The 25,991-nt window shown below is 42.7% G+C and overlaps 1 protein-coding gene across 1 annotated transcript in view; it reads left to right on the forward strand.

The window, feature by feature from the left end:
• LOC133440847 (anoctamin-10-like) overlaps nt 1-19,027 on the forward strand; it is a 31,438-nt gene extending 12,411 nt beyond the window's left edge. The window contains exons 10-13 of the mRNA XM_061718174.1: nt 473-664; nt 4,665-4,793; nt 17,370-17,486; nt 18,754-19,027. Of these exons, the coding sequence (XP_061574158.1) occupies nt 473-664; nt 4,665-4,793; nt 17,370-17,486; nt 18,754-18,804 (489 nt within the window). The 3' untranslated portion in view covers nt 18,805-19,027. The remainder of the gene's footprint in view (nt 1-472; nt 665-4,664; nt 4,794-17,369; nt 17,487-18,753) is intronic.
• Nucleotides 19,028-25,991: the final 6,964 nt, after the last annotated feature.

Genomic DNA, 25,991 nt, shown 5'->3' on the forward strand with positions numbered 1-25,991 from the left:
GGGTTTTTAAAAACCAGAATATGAGCAAATTCCGGTTATTCAAAGGGGTTATTGGTGTTTACATGTTTATTGTTAATATTCCGATTATAAAAGGGTTATTGACTGCATGTAAACGTAGTCACAGTTTGTTATGACGGCTGAGTGTCAGTTATTCTGCTCCTCACCGGTGGAACAAACTTCCTGTAGACCTGAGGTCTGCTCCAACTGACAGCTCCTTTAAATCAGGATAAAAACTGTTTACTGAAGCGTACTCCTAAATTAAATACTTACCTGCTGTACTGTCCTTACTTTTTAACAACTTGTACCTTTTATTATTTTACCTCTTTTCTTATCATTTCATTTCATTTTATTTGTTATTTACTGTTTAATTGTGTCTTGCTGCTTTTAATGTTGATGTAAAGCAATTTGAATTACCTTGTGTTGAATTGTGCTGTAAAAATAAACTCACCTTTCTCCCCCGGTCGTCTCTCAGGGCACGTTTGACGACTACCTGGAGCTGTTCCTGCTGTTCGGCTACGTCAGCCTGTTCTCCTGCGTGTATCCTCTGGCGGCGGTGCTGGTGGTGCTGAACAACATCACCGAGCTCTACTCCGACGCCTTCAAGATGTGCCACGTGTTCAAGCGGCCCTTCTCCGACCCCGCTGCAAACATCGGGGTGTGGCAGGTGGGACACGCCCATGCTTGCTCAGTTTAGCCATGCACGGATGACAAGATTTGATTCGATTCGATTTGATTCCGATATTGATTTGGGTTAGTGTTATTAAAACTGTTTTTTCAGCTGTTGCATGAATTATATGACTGTAATTATGCAACATATTAATACTAGTATTATATTGAGATTCAACAGCAAGTATTGCAGCTAATGATGACTGTAAGGACCAATCAGCTCCCAGAATGCTGATAGAACTGCTTTCAGAAACATCGTGGGTCAGAATTATCAAACAGATCCAGGGAGGAAACAGAGACGCATGAAATCGGTTTTATTCTTTCCCACATTCCGTTTAAATTTTTTCCATTTTTGGTCTATTTCGTTTTTTTGAGAATTTGGTTTTTAGCATTTTTTGCAAATGCAAATGTTTTTATACCTTTAAACACATTTAAAGGCAAAAACATGACACTAGTTATTCTCGTGTCCAACAAAACATTCCTTTTTTGGGCACAAATGAAAAAATTCCAAAAAGTTGTAATGATTAAAAAAAATCTATCTTTAGACATACGAATCGATTTTTAGGAATTAATATGAGAATTGATTTATCCATCCATCCATCCATCCATCCATCGTCCGCCGCTTTATCCGTTCCCGGGTCGCTGGGGCAGCAGCCTCAGCAGGGATGCCCAGACTTCCCTCACCCCAGACACTTCCTCCAGCTCCTCCGGGGGGAGTCCGAGGCGTTCCCAGGCCAGCCGAGAGACATAGTCTCTCCAGCGTGTCCTGGGTCTTCCCCGGGGTCTCCTCCCGGTGGGACATGCCTGGAACACCTCCCTAGGGAGGATGGACATGCCTGGAACACCTCCCTAGGGAGGAGGGACATGCCTGGAACACCTCCCTAGGGAGGAGGGACATGCCTGGAACACCTGCCTAGGGAGGAGGGACATGCCTGGAACACCTCCCTAGGGAGGAGGGACATGCCTGGAACACCTCCCTAGGGAGGAGGGACATGCCTGGAACACCTCCCTAGGGAGGAGGGACATGCCTGGAACTCCTCCCTAGGGAGGAGGGACATGCCTGGAACTCCTCCCTAGGGAGGAGGGACATGCCTGAAACACCTCCCTAGGGAGGAGGGACATGCCTGGAACACCTCCCTAGGGAGGCGTCCAGGAGGCATCCGGTACAGATGCCCAATCCACCTCAGCTGACTCCTCTCAATGTGAAGGAGCAGCGGTTCGACTCCGAGCTCCTCCCGGGTGACCGAACTCCTCACCCTCTCTCTAAGGGAGCGTCCAGCCACCCTGCGGAGGAAACTCATTTCTAAGGGAGCGTCCAGCCACCCTGCGGAGGAAACTCATCTCGGCACATCGACCGCATAACTGCGGACGCTGCACCGATCCGTCTGTCAATCTCCCGCTCCATCGTTCCCTCACTCGTGAACAAGATCCCGAGATACTTGAACTCCTCCACCTGGGGCAGGACTTCCCCACCCGCCCGGAGAAGGCACGCCACCCTTTTCCGATGGAGAACCATGGCCTCGGTCTTGGAGGTGCTGATTCTCATCCCTGCCGTGTCGCACTCGGCCGCAAACCGCCCCAGCGCATGCTGAAGGTCCCGGTCTGATGAAGCCAACAGGACAACATCATCTGCAAAAAGCAGAGATGAAATCCTGAGGTTCCGAAACCGGATCCCCTCCGGCCCCTGGCTGCGCCTAGAAATCCTGTCCATAAAAATTATGAACAGGACCGGTGACAAAGGGCAGCCCTGCCGGAGTCCAACATGCACCGGGAACAAGTCTGACTTACTGCCAGCAATGTGAACCAGACTCCTACTCCGTTCATACAGAGACCGGACAGCCCTTAATAGAGGGCCCCGGACTCCATACTCACTGACCCCCCACAGAATGGCACGAGGGACACGGTCAAATGCCTTCTCCAGATCCACAAAGCCAATGTAGACTGGTTGGGCAAATTCCCATGAACCCTCGAGCACCCTGCGGAGGGTATAGAGCTGGTCCAGTGTTCCACGACCGGGACGAAAACCGCATTGTTCCTCCTGAATCCGAGGTTCAACTATCGGCCGTAATCTCCTCTCCAGTACCCTGGAGCAGACTTTCCCGGGGAGGCTGAGAAGTGGGATCCCCCTGTAGTTGGAACACACTCTCCGGTCCCCCTTTTTAAACAGAGGGACCACCACCCCGGTTTGCCACTCCAGCGGTACTGTCCCCTTCCTCCATGCGATGTCGCAGTGGCGTGTCAACCAAGACAGCCCTACGACATCCAGAGACTTGAGGTACTCAGGGCGAATCTCATCCACCCCCGGTGCCCTGCCACCGAGGAGCTTACGAACTACCTCAGTGACCTCGGCTTGGGTGATGGATGAGCACGCCCCAGAGTCCCCACTCTCTGCTTCCTCAGTGGAAGGCATGTCAGTCGGGTTGAGCAGATCCTCGAAGTATTCCTTCCACCGTCCGACAATGTCCCCCGCCTCCCCCGGGATCTGAGAGAAGCTCTCTCGGAGGTGGGAGTTGAAGATGTCCCTGACAGAGGGCTCAGCCAGACGTTTCCAACAGACCCTCACAATCAGTTTGGGTCTGCCCGGTCTGTCCAACCTCCTCCTCCGCCAGCGCATCCAACTCACCACCAGGTGGTGATCAGTTGACAGCTCAGCCCCTCTCTTCACCCGAGTGTCCAAGACATGCGGCCGAAGGTCAGATGAAACGACAACAAAGTCGATCATTGACTTCCGGCCTAGGGTGTCCTGGTGCCACGTGCACTGATAGACACCCTTATGCCTGAACATGGTGTTCGTGATGGACAAACTGTGACTAGCACAGAAGTCCAACAACAAAACACCGCTCGGGTTCAGATCGGGGAGGCCGTTCCTCCCAATCACGCCTCTCCAGGTATCACTGTCATTGCCCACGTGAGCGTTGAAGTCCCCCAGTAGAACAATGGAGTCCCCAGTTGGAGCACTATCAAGTACTCCTCCCAGGGACTCCAAGAAGGCCGGGTACTCCGCACTGCTGTTCGGCCCGTAGGCACAAACAACAGTGAGAGACCTTTTCCCGACCCGAAGGCGCAGGGAAACGACTCTCTCGTTCACCGGGGTGAACTCCAACACATGGCGACTGAGCTGGGGGGCTATAACCAAGCCCACACCAGCCCGCCGCCTCTCACCCTGGGCAACTCCAGAGTAGTGGAGGGTCCAGCCCCCTTCAAGGAGCTGGGTTCCAGAGCCCAAGCTATGTGTGGAGGTGAGCCCGACTATCTCTAGCCGGTATCTCTCAACCTCACGCACAAGCTCCGGCTCCTTTCCCCCCAGCGAGGTGACATTCCATGTCCCCACTGTGAGGGTTTTAGTCCAGGGATTGGGTCGTCGAGGCACCCCGCCACGACTGCCACCCAATCCACATTGCACCGGCCTTTCATGGACCTTCCTGCGGGTGGTGGGCCTACGGGACGGCGGACCCGCGTCGCCGTTTCGGGCTGAGCCCGGCCGGGTCCCACGAGCAAAGACCTGGCCACCAGGCGCTCGCCAGCGAGCCCCAACCCCAGGCCTGGCTCCAGGGCGGGGCCCCGGTGACACCGATCCGGGCGACGTAGCGGTCCTCTGATGTCTCCTCTTCATGACAGGCTTTGTGAACCGCTCTTAGTCTGGCCCGTCACCCAGGACCTGTTTGCCATGGGAGACCCTACCAGGGGCGAAAGTGCCCCCGACAACATAGCTCCTAGGATCACTCGGGCACACAAACCCCTCCACCACAGTAAGGTGGCGGTTCAAGGAGGGGGAGAATTGATTTAGAATCGGAAAATCCATTTTTTTCAAAACAGGCCTAATCCTAATTATCTGTGTGTTTACAACAATCAGCATCATCCTGATCAGATTATAACTCACATCTTTCTGAAAACTGCTTGTGCCGTCATTAATGCTGGGACTTGTGATGTGGTCAGAGAGGACGAGCGTCCCTCCCTTGTTCCTGCTAACAGTTCCCTGTCCTGTGTGTTGTCTACAGCTGGCCTTCGAGGCAATGAGCGTGATCGCCGTGGTTACCAACTGTGCTCTGATCGGCCTGTCCCCACAAGTGAAGGCGTACTTCCCTGAGTCTGACACGCAGCTCATACTGTGGACGGTGGCTGTGGAGGTAACACACACACACACACACACACACACACACACACACACACACACACACACACACACACACACACACACACACACACACCGGGTCTGGCGGTTCATAACTAGCTGTGATTGCTTTGGGATGACTGGTGTTAGTTGGGAATGTCCGGAGACAGCTGGTCCACTTGTTTTTCCACCGCTACGGTTCCCTGACTTCATCTTTAGTTACTTAGTTTCAATTAATTGTCCTTTCGTAAATTCTTTTTGCATCTGTGGCAGTCAGAATACGTGGTCAAAAACCAAAAAAAAACGACAATTCGACATAGAACGATTAACAACGTGATTAAGTGCAGTATAGTACAACACTATATAATATCATAACTTAACACAATGATCCTTATTATTATTATTTATACCACACATTATACATGTGTATATATATATATATATATATATATATATATATATATATATATATATATATATATATATATATATATATATATATATATATATGTGTATATATATATATATATATATATATATATATATATATATATATATATATACATATATATATATATATATATATATATATATATATATATATATATATATATATATATATATATATATATATATATATATATATATATATATATATATATGTATATACCACATATTCTGACTCCAACCCCCCGACCAATCGGTGGTCTGTAGTGTGATGATGTCAGATACAGCCGATTTAGCAGCTTAGAACCTCAGCAGAATAGTTACAGAAAAGTATCTACTCGGCACGTTAGACCCCTAGTGGAAAAGAACCAAACTGAGTGGTAAAACCATTGTGCTCGGGCTGAGATGGACATCCCAGACTCAGGACACACTAGCAGGACTGGAACCTCTACTCCACCTGTCCTCGTCTGCTTCTTTGTCCTCAGTTAGATTACTGTTATCATGGAGGTGTGGCCTCCTGTGTCTTTCCATGTACGCCATCAAACTGGTGCAGCTGAGGACATTTCTCCTCACTAGATGGAGCCACAGTCCCAATGTGACAGTCAGAGATTAAACAGCCTTCCTTTCTTTTTTTTCAACATGATCTTTGTTTGGTTTTTCAAAATCCTTCCAATGATACACAAAAATAAGAGCTCTTACATAAAAGGAAACATCAAGGGCAGCTGAATTATCGTCCAGCATTCCAATCATATTTCCTTACAAGTCAGGTATTTATGAGATATCATAAAGCAACACTCAGTTTAGTTTTATATGAGAAAAGGAAAAAGAAAAAAGAAAGAAAGTTACAACAATCAAAACAACAAAGGTTTCTCTATTTTTCAAGGGTTAGCCCAAATTATTTCACCGTTGTGCAAAGTTCAGAAATACAAACTCGAATGTACAATTCACACAGAATAAAGAAATCAAGTATCAAAAGAAAGGAAATTATTTTAGAACAGCAGAGGATCATCCGCCCCACACCAGACCACTTAAATCCACACTCAACATATATTCCATGAAAGGACCACAAATGTTTTGAAATAATGATAATTCCCCCTTTATAATGTAAGTAATGTTTTCCACAGGTAAAGTTGTAGACATTTCCTTAATCCGGTTGATGAATTTTGGTTTACTGGTTCTCTTCCATGAGAGTGCTCTGACTCTTTTTGCAAGCTATTTATTATTTTACTAGACATATAGGATATAAACCTAGGATAAACATTTTAGGGTCAAGAACAAATGTTATACCTAGTATAGTCTCTAAAGCTTGTTTAATCTCCCAACAGAATAGTTGAACTTTATTGCATTTCCAGATACAATGGAAGAACGTCCCTTCTCCTCAGGGATGGAACCATTACACTTATTGAGCTTTTCCGGCGTTATGATGAAACAGCCCTTCTTAGGCGAGGTACGTGAGGATGCTTTTCTTTCCCATGATTCCTTATAGGCAGGGGTTTGTGCGTTATTTGTGCCGGATCCTGCCGGAACAAGATCCGGCACCTCTCGATTTTGGCCTCCCTGCGTTCCGGGACTTATTTGGGCAGATCCGGCACCTCTCGTATATATATAAAACAATAATAATATAAAAACGTTTTTTTTTAATGTATAAAAAATAATAATATGCATAAATTCATTTACAGAACAAATCCCAAGCATTTCATGTTGTTTATAGAGATTTAACGTCATTTGAAAGAGTCGAAGATTTGTTGATGCAATGAAAAGATGGGCCAGCAAACCACGCCCCCGACCAAAAAAACTGGAAATTTGCTGGATCTGGGGAGCCAGCAGCGAGCAACGCAAACATGTCAAAAAGACAGCTGAATTTGATGTCTTTTTTCAAAAAGAAGGAAGAGTTGCATGATTCTTCAAAACAAAACCGGAAAAGCAACAAGCGGCGATGAGGGCAGCTGCAGCACAATCAATGTGGTCCTTGCGCCGCGGACACATACACATGAATGGATTTGTGTCGGTTGCTGTGGATTATGTTCTCACTACAAATAAAAAAACGGGCTGAAGCCCCCCATAATTTGATCTCAGCCCCCCCAAAATTAAGAGGACATTTTTCCCTTTCCAACGATACCAATATTGTGTTTGTACAATTTAAAACAGCATTATTTTGGGGTTGATGCAGCCGCGTCTCTGCCTGCCGTCACTGCACTGTGTCCAGCAATGTCCCGCCCACAGCAGCAACCTCATTAAAATCAATCTAAAAGCCCATTTGCAGAAGAATGAATTAAAGAGCAACGTAGACTTGGAACCGATTGTACAGTAATCCCTGGTTTTTGGTGCGGGTTACGTTCCAAAAAGAACCCGTGATAAGTGAAATCCGCGAAGTAGCAACCTTTATTATTTTAATTATTTTTACAATTATTATATAAATATTCCAATTCCAATATAATATTTATAATAATTGTAAAATAATCCAATTGCGGAGATCAGCCCCGCCCCACCGCGACCCGAATAATTGGATTTGAATGGGAGAAAATTAAAAATGATTATGAAAAAAATACAATAAGTACAGTAGGCCAAATTGTGACTGGCGTGTATTTCCTGCTCTTCTGGTGCTGCCTCCTGACTCTGTAGCGTCTTTTTCTCCTAAAGCCGCAGTCAGGAGTGTTTTTTCCAGAGAAGAACATAGTTATGGGTTGTTGTTGTCTCTCTTTTTTCTTCTGGGCAAAAAGATTCTTCTAAACCGACATGCCACCATGGATTAGGCTATATCTGAGAACTGTAACGAACACGGAGAGAAACCAGGGCAGCTCACAGCATGTGATGAGCTATCACTGCACCGGCCAGCGTGGCGTTGCTGTGTAGATGTTATTAATGAGTAGAGATGCACCGATCAGGATTTTGAGGGCCGATCACCGATCACCGATAACCAAAAAGCCGTATCTGCAGATCCCGGTATTTCCAATCACCGATCACAGCGTGAAATACATCAATTCTTCAATATTGTTGTCTCATGTACACGACACTGACATTGTATTATTAGGTATAAAAATTAGGAGATGAGAAAGTATCATGAATTGTCTGTTTTATTGCAGGCTGAGGCAAAGTGCAATATTTCACATTAGAGACTCTTAGAGACGATTTAGACTCAGTTACAAAGAGTAAGTGTAACTTAGTAGTTTAAGCTTTCCTGTAGTAATAATTATGTACAACATGTGCAACAACACAGACAACAGCAAACATGTCACTCTCTAAAAGTTGATACAAGTTGTAAACTATAAAACTTAGTTTTCCTGAGGAAAGAGGAATTACTGTAAATCTTAAAATAAAAATGTATTATGAATTATTAAGCTTTGTGAAAGCTTTAGTGGTAGCATCCGCCGTGTGTGAGGAAACTCTTGTGAGTGAAGCAAAACTCTTCATACTAGAACTCCAAATGTCCCTCGTGAAGCGACTGACACGACTGTCATCCTGCATGAGGGTTTGGACTGTATATAGTTTTCTATAACTCAGACAGGATTTCATCAGTGAAATATTAACGACGCAGCAGCGCGTACTGCGGATCCGCACAGCTAACGACATTTAAACCCAATGTTTTCTACAATGACAAACGGCTGATGATCAAGACGTATGAATTCATTAACTTACGATTTCTTTATTTTTCTTGCTGTCATTTATATGTCTCTGTTACAGCTGAGTTAGCAGCATTGCTGCACCTCCTGTTCTTTCTCTGCCTTAGCGGCAGCCAAGTTTGAAAGCTCAATATACTCCTTCGTGTGAGAAACTTTCAAATGTCCTATCAGGTTGTTGTGTTGAAATTCTTTTGTAACATTCCTCCTCAGGGTGTTTCCTTTGGACCTTGCAAACTGCAAATGTGTTGTCCTATTCGGACATTGTAAAACTCCCGTACCAGCGACGCCATTTTCAGTGTTGATGTTTTTTAGAGACGGTCACGCCCGTTTAGCAGACCTGGGTCTGAGATGTAGGAACAGTAAGTAGTTTGTTGTTGTAAACAAACTGATTATCTGATTATCTGATTATCTGATTATCCGATTATCCGATTATCTGATTATTAACTGATTGGCTGCTTTGGACTATTACTTTCCGATCTCCGATCAAAACCGATAGGGGCGTTATCGGCCGATACCGATCAGTTGCCGATCGATTGGTGCATCTCTATTAATGAGTGGGAGGGCAAAGTTTTAAAATGCTGAGTACCACGGGGCTCCATGTAAATGCACATAGATGCTCATGCATAATAACTGAGAGGTTGCTTTTTAAACCTAAAGTACTCAGCAAACCTTGAGGTGTTTGCATAGTTAAGAGTGAGGTTCTGCAGGTTAACGGAGGCAGACAGCAGTGTTCCCTCCCAGACTCGTCCCCTCTGGTGTCTGCAGTTCTCTGACTGCTGAGATCACAGACAGATCTGTCCATGCTGGCTGGGAGCAGTGATGCTCAGTGAAATATAAATATAGAGCTGGCTGGTGTCAGTGAGAGGTGAGCAGGCGGCCGGCCCGGCAGTGAAACAGACGGGCGTTGTTCCGCGGTCACGGGTCGGCCTGGATCACCTGCTCATCAAACCCACACAACAGCTGAGCTGGAACTGTCAAGTGAGGAGTGGTCACGTGACAGACTGTTCCTTCCCGTCCGTCACGTGACCTTTTCCTCCACGGTTCTGCCCGGCAGCTCGCTCCCAGGAAACTCATTCCTTTGTTTTCTAGATAATCGGATTATCTTACTCCGACAGACTCGGGCTGATGAGCTGCTCTATCAGAGCATCACTGGCTGAACGGGCAACTTAATCCTATAAAGCTTGGTTATGTAAGAGGACAGAAGCTGCCGTTCAGACTGATGTTGTTTCCCTACTTATGGAGCTTTTACACTAGTACCTATTCAGCTCTGCTCGACTCAATTCGGCCTGGTTTCTTTTCCATAACATTTCAGCACCTGCAGCAGAAGTAGGAGGTTGGAGAGAAGCTGCTGCACTGCAAAAACTCCAAATCCTAACAAGAATATTTGTCTTATTTCTAGTTAAAATGTCTCATTTTTACTTAGATTTTCACTTAAAATAAGAACAAGATTTTTTTGTTTGTAATGAGAAGATAAATCTTGTTCCACTGGCAGATTTTTCTACTTATTTCAAGTGAAAATTTACTTGAAATAGCTGAAAATTGTCAAATAACAAGTTATTTTTCTGGTAATGACTCTTGTTTTAATTGTAATGAGATTTTTTTGACAAAAAATTAGACATTTTAACTAGAAATAAGACAAATATTCCTGGTAAGATTTTGAGTTTTTGCAGTGTGTGACATTTTTTTAGAATCAGAATCAGCTTTATTGAGTCAGTTTAGAAAACTGTTATTGACTTCGGATACACCGGCGGCGCACGATGGAATTGTGCGCCTGTTTTCCAAAGGGTAACACTGGGATAGGGGGGGGGAGGAGAAAAAAATACATCTTCACATTGAATATCATATTTATTGTGTGATCTAAAGGAAGAAGACAACAACACTAAAGATGTAGAACCTGGAGGAGATGATAGATGTGCTGCTGGATCTGTGGCTTGTGTTTGATATCAAGTTAAAAAATGAGAGTGAGAGAAGATTCAAGCAGCAACGCTTTTTTTTTGTTAGTTTGTCTCTGTGCTGCTGAAAAGTCAGCTGGAGCCGTGAGCAGCTATGAAGAGACAGAGCTCCTGGTAGATCTGGTTGTTCCTTATCTCCGTCTAGATCCCTTTTTAATTCTCTCCTCAGCACCAGGTTTATGAACATCTGACCCTCAGAGTTGGATCATGAAACAGACTTTTGCTGCCGTTGCTGGTTGAATAAAATGAACAAGAATCCGTCAGAGTCTCTTTCTCTGATTTCCTCCTCCTGACTCAGACGTCTGACTCCAACCCCCCGACCAATCGGTGGCCTGTAGTGTGATGATGTCAGATACAGCCGACTCAGCAGCCTAGAACCTCGGCAGAATAGTTACAGAAAAGTATCTACTCAGCACGTTAGACCCCTGGTGAAAAGAACCAAACCGAGTTGAGTCGGGCTGAGTAGGTTCTAGTGGAAAAGCATCATAAGAGGAAAGTTCTGTGAGCTCTGAGTGATACTTTCTCCATGTGATCAGAGGGAGTCACTCGTCCACCGTTTGCCTGGACTTGTGATTGAGGGAGGTGTTCTGCACAACTTTACACCCTGGCATCATGTCCTGAGGTTTGGCTGAGCCTCTGCAGGCTGCGCAGCTTTGTACGAACATGCAAATGTACTGTGGATTTAGTGGATTTACACGCCACCATTTGTGAAGGACGCCGAGTCATTGTAGAGCTGAGGCCTGACACAGCAACCCCCCCCCACGCTTGCACGCAAACCCCAGAGCCCTGCAATATATCTACATCTATGGTTGGGGTTGATCCCTCTGCTGGGTGGGATCTGATTAAGGATAACAATATACATCTTTATACTCCGGCAACTACAGAAGAGTATCAGGGCCATGCAGGAGAAAATATTTGAGAGGGGAAGATTTTTTTTTATTGTGCAAAAATCAAAATGTCGAGAATAATGTTGAAATACAATTTCAAGAATAAAGTCGAAATTTCACCTTTTTTTCTCAACATTTCAACTTTATTCATGAAAATTTGACTTTTTTCTCAACATTTCAACTTTTATCTCCAAATTGTACTTCAACATTAATCCCGACATTTTGATTTTTTTCTCGACATTTTGACTTTTTTCTCAAAGTGCATAATGAAAAAAAAATCTTCCTCCTCTAGAATATTATTTTTATTTTTCTCCTGCCTGGCCCCAATACTCTTCCGTAGTCATCTCCCGAAAAGGTTGTTTTGTTTTTTTAAATTTTAATTCTTGTATAATCTGAAAAAAAGGCTGAAAGTTGTAATGGCTTCTTCTCACATGAAATGTGTGTTCCTCTCTCCTCATTAGCTGCAATGATAATAGAAATGCTAATTTTCCCATTAACAGTGAAGGGTTGTCGTGACGATGGTATTCAGTTCATTTCAGCTTAATAATTATACAGATTGCAATAAGAAATAGGGGAATATGTATTCTTCTAAAAATAGAAATGGTATTTATGCCCTCCAGGATTATTTCCATCGTCTCTTTCAGAACGTTTCCAGAAGAGACGATTAGTCCTGTCTGCCCCTCCCTTGTTAGGAGGATGTGTGTTTGAGGCGTTGTGATGGCCCCATGCTTGAACCCGGTCATTCATTGACCCATGCTGTACAGTGAGCGGTTTGCAGAGGCAAGGCATAAGCGAACTAAGCGGCTGCTTAGGGCCCCGTGACCACTAGGGGGGACGGCACCGGGGAGTCGCTGGTGGCCCAGATCAGAGCTGCAGCAGGACTCGGCCCCTGAGAGAAGTTACGAACGATGTTGGTGAAGGAGTTGGTCCACGTCCAGTTCTTTCACCGGCTTCATGCGCTCATGCTGGATTCGCACTGAAAGCGTCAAAAACGGCCTGGTGAGGCTCAGGACGCTATCTATATATAGCGTGCATCTTCAGTTTCCTATTTCACCATGGATCACACTTTGGGAAGCCTTCTTTATATTTAGGGCCCGAGCACTTACAGTGCAAAGGCCCTATTGTATCTGTAGGAATTGTTATTCTTTCTTTCTTTCTTTCTTTCTTTCTTTCTTTCTTTCTTTCTTTCTTTCTTTCTTTCTTTCTTTCTTTCTTTCTTCTGACGAAAGAAGGGCCTTTTTTCCCCCTAAACGTCCCCAAAAAGTCACCAAATTTTGCATGCAAGTCAGGCCTGGTGATAAATTTGATATTTAATGGTTTACATTAATGGGCGTGGCCTAACGGCTCAACAGCGCCCCCCGGAAAACTTTGTGCCTCAAGCCCCACAATACGGTTTGACGTACATGCACGAAAATCGCTACACACCTGTATCATGTCACAACTTAAAGAAAAGTCTCTTGGCGCCATGGCCGAAACCAAACAGGAAGTCGGCCATTTTGAATGAATCGTGTCATTTTGGCGAACTTTATGCCATTCCTTCGGCAGTTAATTCAGCCCGAACCGTAACGTGCACCCAGGAGTGTTATGCATCAAAACGTGCGTCTCTGTCCTGTGACAACACGTATTACTTTTCTCTTTCAAAAGCGTTACCGTGGCGACGCTAGAGGCCAAAAAGCGCGCCCACCCTTCATCTGATTGGTCCATATTTGATGTTTGATATTTGATATTTCATGGTTTGCATTAATGGGCGTGGCCTAACGGCTCAACAGCGCCCCCTAGAATACTATTCTCTTAACTTTTGAAAGGTTTGACATAAAGAGTCGTGGGTGGTGTCATCAGATTCTGTATTGAGTCCTTGAACATAATTGGTGAAAATGAGCCCCGCCCCTTCTTCTGATTGGTTGTCCCTATTTTCTGCTATAACATTTGAATGTTTTGACATAGAGAGTCGTAGGTGGTGTCATGGGACTCTGTAATGAGTCCTTGAGCTTCTTTGGCCTTAATTAGCCCCGTCCCTTGTTCTGATTGGTTGTCCCGATTTTCTGCTATAACTTTTGAATGGTTTGACATAGGAAGTCGTGGGTGGTGTCATATCTGATATGCTTATGGGGGGCGGTGGCTGTAAGTGCGAGGGCTCGTTCATCGCTGTTTGCAGCTTTAATTTAGTGTTATTTCTGCGTAGATAAGAGTGAGTTTGATGCTCCTTAACCAGGTTGGTCCTGGATCAACATCAACCATCATCGTTGGTCCCGGTGAAGCTGCAGTCTGTCTGAGTGAACACTGACACACCGGGTCTGAGCGGATTTAGTCATATTGTTTAAACTGTGTTTTGTGATTAATAAGCACAGTTTTTAATTATTTTTATTTTATCGATGTAGCAAATAAACTTGTTCAGACCATCCAGCTCCTCAACCATCAGTTACTGTTTCACATGAGCAGTTCAGGTAAAAACATCAGTCAAATCAGCAAAAATGTCAGTTTGCTGGATGAAATATATTAATTCCTGCACTAACACTTAGAGCTGTGCACTAAGTGTTAGTGCACAGCTATTCTTATGGTTGCATGTGAATGAGTGTACGTTTGTGAACATGAAAGTACAATCTGCATTGAGGGTTCTTGCTTCAGGAATCCCGGTCTGTGATTGGACGCTGCCTCGGCGTCGCCGCTGCTCATTTGCATAAAGTTTAGATTTTTCAACTTCAAATTGACGCTCTGGACGCCTCAAACGCCTCCAACTCCTCCGTGGCCTCAGACGCTTCTCGCAGCGTTTTCATAGACAATGAATGGCAACCGGACGCCTATGACGTCTATGACGCCTGTGGCACTTTCAGTGTGAATCCAGGGTCAGAGCAGACAGCTTTCAGTCTGAGCATTTGTAGTTGGATCACATCCGTTACTTCAAACTAAACGGAACGCGTGGCCAGACTGAGCCCGCTGTCACTCAGCATCCTCCATCTTCAGGCTAACCTTGTGCTGCTCACAAATATAAATGAGCCTGGAAGAGAATTACCAATCAGCTAAAAGCTGGGCGTTTATTGTGCACTTTAAATCAATGTGAGAGTCACTGAGATCAGGGGTTTCTGTTCTGCTGGTTGATTGGCTGCTTTGCTGACTTTCAGCGTCTGCTTCTCTCAGCAGAGATGTCGTCTTTGTGCTGCTGATTTATTAGAGTCTGAGTCTGATTCCTGACACACGGAAACCTGTTCCAGCAATGTGTCCTTCTCTAGTTTTACATCCCAGTTATAATATCTGTCTATCCATCCATCCATCCATCCAACCATCCATCCATCCATCCATCCATCCATCCATCCATCCATCCATCCATCCATCCATCCATCCATCCATCCATCATCCATCCATCCATCCATCCATCCATCATCCATCCATCCATCCATCCATCCATCCATCCATCCATCCATCCATCCATCCATCCATCCATCCATCCATCCATCCATCCATCCATCCATCCATCCATCCATCCAAAGACACATTTTATTCAAAATACAGATGCGAATAAACATATAGATATGTACATTTATATATATATATATATATATATATATATATATATATATATATATATATATATGTAGATATATAGACGTATATTATGGATATAGATATGTTATATGTAGGTATGTATATAGATATATTGAGTTATATTATACGTACAGTATTTATATATCTATATCTCTATTAATATATATTGATTTATAGTTATATGTAGATATGTCGATATATAGATTTATAGTAATTTTTATGTATATAATTGGAGGTAAATATATGTGTATATATATCATATCTACTCTTATAGAGTTATTCAAGTATATTGTTATATCATTGCTGTCTATTGTTCTCTATTATATTGTAGTATTATAGTAAAGTAATGATAATTGATTTGATTTGTTTTGATTTTGACTATATTTATATATACATATAATATGTATTTAATTTTTTTACTTTTTTGTATTATTTTTTTATGTTCGAAATAAAATCGAAATAGTCTTCAAATTCAAATCCATCCATCCATGCATCCATCCATCCACTCATCCATCCATCATCGTCCTATCATCCATCCATCCATCCATCATCATCCTATCATCCAGCCATCCATCCACCCATCCATCCATCCATCATCCATCCTTCCATCCATCCATCCATCATCATCCTATCATCCAGCCATCCATCCACCCATCCATCCATCCATCATCCATCCTTCCATCCATCCATCCATCCATCATCCATCCATCCATCCATCCATCCATCCATCATCCATCCATCCATCCATCCATCCATCCATCCATCCATCCATCATCCATCCATCCATCCATCCATCCATCTATCCATCCATCCATCCATCCATCCACCCACCCATCCATCCATCCATCATCCATCCTTCCATCCATCCATCCATCCATCCATCCATCATCCATCCATCCATCCATCCATCCATCCATCCATCCATCTATCCATCCATCCATCCATCCATCTTCGTCGGTCTCTCGACGAAGGCGTACGCTTTTTCTGCTCTTCTCCCTTCTTATCTGCCCTGCTACTGCTTTTGTCCTGTCTCGTCTTCAGAGCCTCTTCTTTTCACTCCCCTGCAAATCTACAATCATGGAATTGATTACTGGTCTCTCAGCACAATTGACCAAATTTTTGCGACAAGAAGTCAGGGGGTAAGGGAGCCCTCCTGCCCCGATGGGACATTTTTTGCTGGATACACAATGGATTCCTACAAACACTGGAAACCGTTGTGTTTGGCGATTCTGTCTGTCGAGGACATTGAAGATGCCTTCATAATTGGATTTATGATAGCAGGATTTCTCTTGATCGGAGGAGGGGGATTACCGGCGTACCGGGTGTACCGACAAACGCGTTAGTCCTCGACAGCTGTTTTGGCTCTTTCAGAGCTGCCGGACGTGGCTGAAGGGACAAGCAAGGCGATCAACGATCAAACTTTAACGTTGGGGGAGCAAAGCCGTAAGTTGGATGCGATTCTCGAACAGAATCGCAGGCTGGCGGCGGTCTTTGAGCTCATTGGCAAGATGGATAAGACCTTGGAGAAGTTGGAAGCTCGTCTTGGCGGAAATTGATCACAAATTCGTCTGATTGGAGTCGCCATTGATGAACCAGAGACTAAAAGGCAGACGGAAAATTACGGAGTCTGTCTATTTTTGCAATATAATTGTTGATTCTATAATCTGGCCTTGACAGAGCGGTTTGGCCGATCGCTCTGGTCACAATCTTTCTGGTGGAATGTAAACAAGGTGACTCTGCCCCCACTAACCCTCCCCTCTCAGGAACATGCCGACAGGCGCACAATACTATCGTGTCGCTGCAGGTGTATCCAAAGTCAAAAACAGTTTTCTAAACTGACTTAATAAACTTGATTCTGATCCATCCATCCATCCATCCATCCATCCATCCATCCATCCATCCATCCAGTTTAACAACTCTTCTTCTCCTCATGCAGCTTGAAGGGCGTCTGTGTCTGTGTCTCATCTTAGTCATCTTAGTCATCCGGCCACTCCCCACCTCTTCCTCCTCCTCCTCCGTCCTTGTGACGTCTTTGTCAAAACACTTTTTACAACATTAAGGAAAAAGGTTTCTCAGAAAAAGAGGAACACATGATCTAAGCGTAAATCACTTGGAGCCGTGACATGATGTGATGTTGTGATTCCAGCACGGGCTCCTGGCTTTCAAGTTCATCCTGACCTTCCTCATCCCAGACGTCCCCAAACACATCCAGATCAAGCTGGCTCGCCAGGAGTTCGAGTCCCTGGGGGCCCTCAAGAAAAAGGTGAGTCCACACTCGCTGGTCTTTGTGCTTTGTGTGGTGATAGTTTTCAAAGTGTGATGCCGTGGAGTAAAAAAAAGTTGTGTTTGAAACCAGGGGGCGAAAATCCCATTTCATAGTTGGGGGGGACAATAGAGGGAATGTGCATGACGTCACAGTGTCAGAACGACTGAGTGTCAGAGTATCAGCGTAAACTTTCAGTTTGAGCAACTGGAAAACATCTAAAATGGGAAAGAGCTGTTGTGCGATCGACTGTACTCATAGATTTAGCAAGAAATCAGAGTTATCGTTTTACAGACTGCTAAAAAATAAGCTTAAGAGAGACAAATGGATTGCTGGATTCCAGGCACCGAAACGTGGATTTGCGGTTCCCATTTTGTATCAGGTAATGTTGGATTTTTGGGTAGCTAACGTTAAACAGTTAAATCATAAAGTTCAGTGTCCTCATCACTTTAATTTCTACAACAAATCCTGCCTTGAAGTCGGACCAAGCGTCAAGACTTTTGTAAGCCTTCAAGCTTTGCTTCGTGTATTTCCCCGGCGTAGAAATTAAGTACATATAAATATCAAGAAACTGGATTCGTGGCCAAATATTAATGTCCATGGACCACTGGTTCTTGGTAACTGTACCAAATATTAATGTCCATGGACCACTGGTTCTTGGTAACTGTACCAAATATTAATGTCCATGGACCACTGGTTCTTGGTAACTGTACCAAATATTAATGTCCATGGACCACTGGTTCTTGGTAACTGTACCAAATATTAATGTCCATGGACCACTGGTTCTTGGATAACTGTACCAAATATTAATGTCCATGGACCACTGGTTCTTGGTAACTGTACCAAATATTAATGCCCATGGACCACTGGTTCTTGGATAACTGTACCAAATATTAATGTCCATGGACCACTGGTTCTTGGGGTAACTGTACCAAATATTAATGTCCATGGACCACTGGTTCTTGGTAACTGTACCAAATATTAATGTCCATGGACCACTGGTTCTTGGGGTAACTGTACGGGTCACTGTCTAGTCCAACTGACTTTAATTTAAGCCAATAATCAGCTGTTATCCCGTCTTCTCCACTAGTTGCAGCTGTTTTTGTCACTCAGTGTGAGTAAGGGGGAATGTGACGTCAATGCATACGCTCTATACAATTTTAGAGAGTAATTCCAGGGGGGGACAAGGAATAAAAGTTGTAGCCTGCCTTTTATACAGCATCTTTTACCGCAATTTGACATTTTCATCTCTCTATCTCGCCAACAGGCAGGCAGAAGACGTTTCTTAGCACTGGCTGAGTCCGCCTGCATGCAATGAATAAACTAATTATCAGCCAATCTCTCTCATACTTATACTTGTATGAGCCCTTACCCTGCCTGTTTTAACTTCTTGTTTATTCACCCAGTAATACAAAACAACACAATAATACAGCACATCCGACATAATACTTTGTTCACTGACTACGTTTCCATGCATCAATAACCCTTTTCTAACTGGAATATTATCAATAACCCGGTTACACGGCCATGTAAACACCAATAACCCCTTTGAATAACTGGAATTTACTCATATTCTGGTTTTTAAAAATAAGAATTTGACCCCTGGGTTACTCCTTTTCTTACCCGAATATTTGGTCATGTATAACCTAACGGGATTTCCCCATCAAAAGGAACAGGAATTTGTTTTATGCGCATGTTCTTTTCACAAGGAATCTTGGTCTTTTGAGTCCAGGAAGCGACATACGGAGATTCTCACGCCAGTCGGCGTCGGTGAACTCCATCATTACGACCAACCAGTCCTGACTGCACCTTCATCCAAAGTGTCCGGGGTGAAAACTCTGGTGGAAACGGGTAGCAGCTCCGGCTCCATTTACCATTTCTTGACGTTCTCGCCTTCCATTAATGAAGAAAGAGACGAGGAATAGTGTTAGTCCTGGTGGGCGGTCAGTACCAGAACCAAAGCACAAAAGAAGGAGACTTCTACTGGGCTGTTGATTATCCACCGTGCTGCTGTTATTGTTGTTGTTTTGAATTTGGATACAGGAAGAAGAAGCAGAAATGATGGGAATTGTGTCATGACGTTCTCCGTGCGTCGCTGGTTTGATCCAGATATCCCAAATGATTAATTACCATGTAAACAGGGATAACCCTGTTAGCTCATGCATGGAAACAGATTATTCCCAATGTTTCAGTAACTGGAATATTGACCTTAACCCCAATTTCGACTGCATGTAAACGTAGTCACTGTTCTAACTTCCACCACAGTCCATTACATTTTGGAGCTTTTACCTCTTGTAAAAGCTCTAAACAATCCCCAAACTAAAGGAAATACCTTAAAGAATAATCCTACACCAAACAATTTCTAGAATATATATTTATTGTGTTGTCAAACATCTGACAACGCTCTGGAGCGGGTTAAGTAGCTCCTCTCCCCTTCTCTCCTCTCCGTCTGTGACTATCACTATGTGTAGCTTTTAGGTTAGTTTAACAGCACTGGTAATTGAACAGCTTTTTGAACAATGGAGGATATATTTTGCAGACAGCCTGGAACTGGCGCTTTTTATAAGTAGGATGTGTGTTGTTGTAACTTATGTCACTATATCTGTGTGGCATACTCAGCTTTTACACCAGACTGAGTTGTGTAGGTGGCTGCTGCGTTGCTGAGTATTGGTGTGCGTGTGAGCACTGCAAAAACTCAAAATCTTAACAAGAATATTTGTCTTATTTCTAGTTAGAATGTCTAATTTTTACTCAATTACACTTAAAACAACAATTTCCACCTGTTTAAGTAGATTTTCACTTAAAATAAGTAGAAAAATCTGCCAGTGGAACAAGATTTTTTTGCTTGTAATGAGAAGATAAATCTTGTCCCACTGGTAGATTTTCTTACTTATTTCAAGTGAAAATTTACTTGAAACAGGTGAAAATTGTCAAATAACAAGTTATTTTTCTGGTCATGACTCTTGTTTTAAGTGTAATGAGATTTTTTGACTAAAAATGAGACATTTTAACTAGAAATAACACAAATATTCCTGGTAATATTTTGAGTTTTTGCAGTGTGTGGACTAAACCATTTCTAGGAATGGGAGGGGGGGGGGGGGGGGACTAAATCTTTAAAGATGTGTATAGAACATTATACCACGGTCTGTGTGAATACTGGATTCTGATTGGCTGGCAGGTGTATGTAATAACATACACCTAGAAAACAAGTTTGGTCAAATTGCCTGATAACTTAATAATGTCATTGCGCTGGATCAACTGCCAGGTGGTAACCACGGCAACAGAGATTCAGAGAAGAAGAGTCGGCTACCGCAGGACGGAGACATGAGTGATTTTGTAATTTCTTTTAATTTATTTGGTGAATTTAATTGCATAAGGACCTTGAAACTGAGTTATGGCTTGTTACAAAAAACTTTGTAACTTACCAGGTTCCAACGGCTGCAGACGAGAGATTAAATAGTAGCTCAGCCGCTCAGCTGTGGCTGTTATAAAACTAATGATTTACACTGAAAACACATTAAAGCATGAATAACTGATTTAATATTTATGTTTTTTGGTAAGTGACCGTGGTATAAGCGGATAATGCCCTTCTAGGTGAACATTAACATAAATATATGGACTTGGCCCCCGCGTCGTCCACATATTTATGTTAATGGACACCTCGTCGGGCATTAATCCCTTACTTATTGCACCATTATAATGAGCACTGCTTAATAAATACTACTGCATTGTTCAAAAATTATTAATTCTGTCTCAAATTAGGGGGGAGGGGGCAGATTTTACTAATGGGGGGGACATGTCCCCCCTGTCCCCCCGGGATTTTCGCCCTGAAACTCTTCTCAATCTGAATTTCCCAAGGAAGAACAGAAAGATGGTGAGCTTTAGGAGTTACTACGTGATTAACATTCAGCAGGTCTCCCTGCATGAACTGGGTGTGCAGAGAAGCATGTGCATGTCTGGCTGTCACTGAGACAGCTTCTAGTAGAGAGCAGGTGATCACTGCCCTTAAGCAAGGCAGCACGCGGCATCACGCCGCTGACTGTGTCTAAATCATTTCAGAGAAATAAATGCATCATTAAAATGTGAATCGGAAAGTTTTCTTCTTTTTTTTTATTATTTTTCAAAGCAAAGCAGTAAAACCAACACAAGGAAATGAATACAGAGCACATGGGTACAAGTAGACATAATAACTTGGATTTATATAGCTCCTTCAAGGCACCCAGAGCTTTACAGAGATCATTATTCATTCATTCACATCCTCACTGGTGGTGGTAGCTACGTTTGTAGCCACAGCTGCCCTGCAGACTGACAGAAGCGTGGCTGCCATATCGCACCAAACGGCCCCTCCGACCACCACCAACATTCAGACACATTCAAACACATTCACACGTACAGACATACATAATGCCAATCTATACATTTAGATTCCTATTCCAAGCCAATTCTTTAAGTCCAGACTTTATCCTTTGAGATGTGGCGGTATCCAGATAGTCAAGGAAAGGGTCCCTAATCCGGTAGAATGAAGGGTTTATCCCTCATGGCAGAGGCTTCAAACAGATGACATTTGTCACAGTTTGCAGCCATTGAGATAAAGTGGGAGCTTTATCAGAGATCCACAAAACCAGAATGCATTTTCAAGCACAGTGCAACAGAATATGTAGAAGATCTTTGTTACTGAATTCAGCTGGAAGCTCATCCTCTAATCCCAACAGGCGAGTTATTGCCGAACGTCAAGATTAAGGTTGAAATACAATTTCAAGAATAAAGTTGAAATTTCATTAATAAAGTCAAAATTTCGAGAATAAAGTCGAAATACAGTTCAACCTTTTTCTTGAAATTGTACTAAAATATCATTCTCAACATTTCGACTTTTTTCTCAACATTTCGACGAGGCATTTCGAAGTGCATAATGGAAAAAAAAAATCTTCCTCCTCTAAAATATTATTTTTATTTTTCTCCTGTCTGGCCCTGATACTCTTCCGTAAAGAACACAACTGCAGCTGGACATCAAAACTCTTCCAGTCCAAAGTGGAAAAAAAACAATAAACCGGTTCTCAAAACTCAGGAGCTCAGACACGAGAACCAGGACTAAGTTCAGTGAAAGACTGACCCTGCATTTACACTGAAAACGTCATAGACGTCGTAGGCGTCCGGCTGCCATTCATTGTCTATGAAAGCGCTGCGAGAGGCGTTGGAGGCTACGGAGGTGTTGGAGGTGTTGGAGGTGTTGGAGGCGTCAGGAGCAGCGGGTTGGAGGCTTTGCAGGCGTTGGAGGCGTCCAGAGCGTCAATTTGAAGTTGAAAAATCTCAACCTTATGCAAATGAGCAGCGGCAACGCCGAGGCAGCGTCCAATCACAGACCGGGATTCCCGAAGCCTCAATGCAGATTGTACTTTCACGTTCACACAAACTTACACTCATTCACATGCACACATGAGCAGAGCTGTCACTAAAACACTTTAATCTATTTAAAGAATTAATCTATTTCATCCAGCAAACTGACATTTTTGCTGATTTGACTGCTGTTTTTACCTGAACTCTGAATGTGAAACAATAACTGATGGTTGAGGAGCTGGATGGTCTGAACTATTTTATTTGCTGCATCGATCCAACGCAAAATAATTAAAAAGCTGTGCTCATTAATAACAAAACACAGTTTAAACATCAGGACCAAATCCACTCCGACCCGGTGTGTCAGTATCAGCGCAGACAGACTGCAGCTTCACCAGGACCAACGATGATGGTTGATGTTGATCCAGGACCAACCTGGTTAAGAAGCATCAAACTCACTCTTATCTACGCAGAAATAATGCAGAAATATAAAGAAGTGTGATCCATGGTGAAGAGGAAACTGCACTGCAAAAACTCAAAATCTTACCAAGAATATTTGTCTTATTTCTAGTTAAAATGTCTCATTTTTAGTCAAAAAATCTCATTACAATTAAAACTTACAATCATGACCAGAAAAATAACTTGTTATTTGACAATTTTCACCTGTTTCAAGTAGATTTTCACTTGAAATAAGTAGAAAAATCTGCCAGTGAAACAAGATTTATCTTCTCATTACAAGCAAAAAAATCTTGTTCCACTGGCAGATTTTTCTACTTATTTTAAGTGAAAATCTACTTGAAACAGGTGAAAATTGTTATTTTCTTCCAGTGATGATTCTTGTTTTAAGTATAATGAGATTTTTTTGACTAAAAATGATACATTTTAACTAGAAAAAAGACAAATATTCTTAAGATTTTGAGTTTTTGCAGTGTGAAGATGTGCAGCTATATATTGGTATATGCACTTTGTTTCCTCCAGTTCTGCAGCTTGAAAGCCCCGCTACTGCAGGCGTCGACAGACTTTCAGTGTGAATCCACCAAGCAGCGCGATGCAGGCGTCAGGCGATTTTTGACGCTTTCAGTGTGAATCCAGCATAATGGATCAAAACTGTGAAATTCCCCCAGCCTGCTTTGGTGCAGATAGCATGCTCCCTGCATGCTCGGAGGTCTGCAGAGGTTTCACAGAAAAGCTTCCCCATAGTCCAGATGACTATTTTTCAGTGCCAAACCACATTCTGCAAAGGAGAGGTACAAGTTTTTTGTTTGTTAAATAATATTTCACAGGATTTTACTTTTCCCCTTGGTTTAGTTCTAGAAATACAAATACACACACTCAGAGTTAAAATCAAATGAAAAAAGGCTGCGTTTGCTTTGAAGATGCAGAGATGCTGAATGAGAGTCCAACTTTGCTGGACAAAAAAAACTGCTGAAAATTACAACAAATTGCCAAAGTCAGGGGAAAATGTGAATATGTCAAACGTAGCTCAGACATTTAAAAACACTCATGATGATGGAAGAAGGGAAAAGAGAAAGAGGAGTTGAAGACAGGAGAAGGCACTGAAGAGAGGAACTCTGCTAATTAGAAGAAGATGGTCTTAAGATAGGATGATGAGCTGAAAAGAGGCAGATGAAGTCAAGAGGAAGATCAGCTGAAGCCAGGAAGATGACCTAATGACAAAGGGTTGACCTCAAAAGTGGAAGATCACCTGAAGAGGAGAATACAAGCTGAAGACAGGAAGAGAGGCTGGAGTAAACAGAATATCCAACAGGCTCACAGCGCTGCTCTCCCCCTCTCCTGTTAACCATTTAACCACTTTAACTGCATGAGATAGAATATAGATAGATATTGAGATTCCTCAATAGGAAACATCGACAGGTCTTCGATTGCTCTCCCCAGCACTTATTACCTGGCCCCACACTTGGAAACTCCTTGGTGGGTGTATTACTGAGATTTCAGGAGTCAGCATTCAACCAATGAAGACAGTTGCAAGGCAAGCACTGCAAAAACTCAAAATCCTAACAAGAATATTTGTCTAATTTCTAGTTAAAATGTCTCATTTTTAGTAAAATAAATCTCATTAGACTTAAAACAAGACTCATCACTGGAAAAAACAACAATTTTCACCTGTTTCAAGTAGATTTTCACTTGAAATAAGTAGAAAAATCTTGCCAGTGGAACAAGATTTTTTTGCTTGTAATGAGAAGATAAATCTTGTCCCACTGGCAGATTTTTCTACTTATTTCAAGTGAAAATTTACTTGAAACAGGTGAAAATTTGTCAAATAAGTTATTTTTCTGGTAATGACTCTTGTTTTAAGTGTAATGAGATTTTTTGACTAAAAATTAGACATTTTAACTAAAAATAAGACAAATATTCTTGTTAAGATTTTGAGTTTTTGCAGTGAGGCAAGTTTATTTGTATAAGACAATTCAACACAAGGTAATTCAAAGTGCTTTACATCAACATTAAAAGCGGCAAGACACAATTAAACAGTTAATAACAAATACAATGAAATAAAATGATAAGAAAAGAGGTAAAATAATAAAAAGCACAAGTTGTTAAAAAGTAAGGACAGTAGAGTACAGCAGGTACATCTCATTCTTACAATGGCAAGAATTACGTTTCTATACGGTCAAAACTTACAAAGACCGGGTCAGATACAGTATTACAAAAGTAATCTGTAACAATTCATACGGTGAATTAAACCAATTTGACAATTCTATGCCACAATGCCTGTTTCCAGGTCTTATTTCACAAAACTGACGAGAATTACGTTTCTATACGGTCAAAATGTACAAAGACCGGGTCAAATACAGTATTACAAAAGTAATCTGTGCCGATTCGTGTATATCTGGATATTTTCTAGCTGAATGGCGATACTCGATATATATCGATATTTTTTTCTGTGCCATAATTGGGGTTTCCCCCAAAGCATTATAGCATAGCATCTCTGTTAGCATCTCTGTTAGCTTCATTTTTTCTGAGGCAAACCCTTAAAAAAACAGTCAGTTTTAATACAAAGCCTCGTGCCAAATGTCACACAGGTTCCTTTATTAACAGAGGTCTGCACAATATCAAAATGTATAAAACAAATGAAATAAAATAAACTGCCTGCACATATAGAATAAAAATGCTTCTTGAATAAAATAAAACAAATATCCCTTTCCTGCATAA

This window comes from Cololabis saira, chromosome 3 (genome assembly GCF_033807715.1).
Source record: "Cololabis saira isolate AMF1-May2022 chromosome 3, fColSai1.1, whole genome shotgun sequence".
NCBI classification, from domain to species: domain Eukaryota; kingdom Metazoa; phylum Chordata; class Actinopteri; order Beloniformes; family Belonidae; genus Cololabis; species Cololabis saira.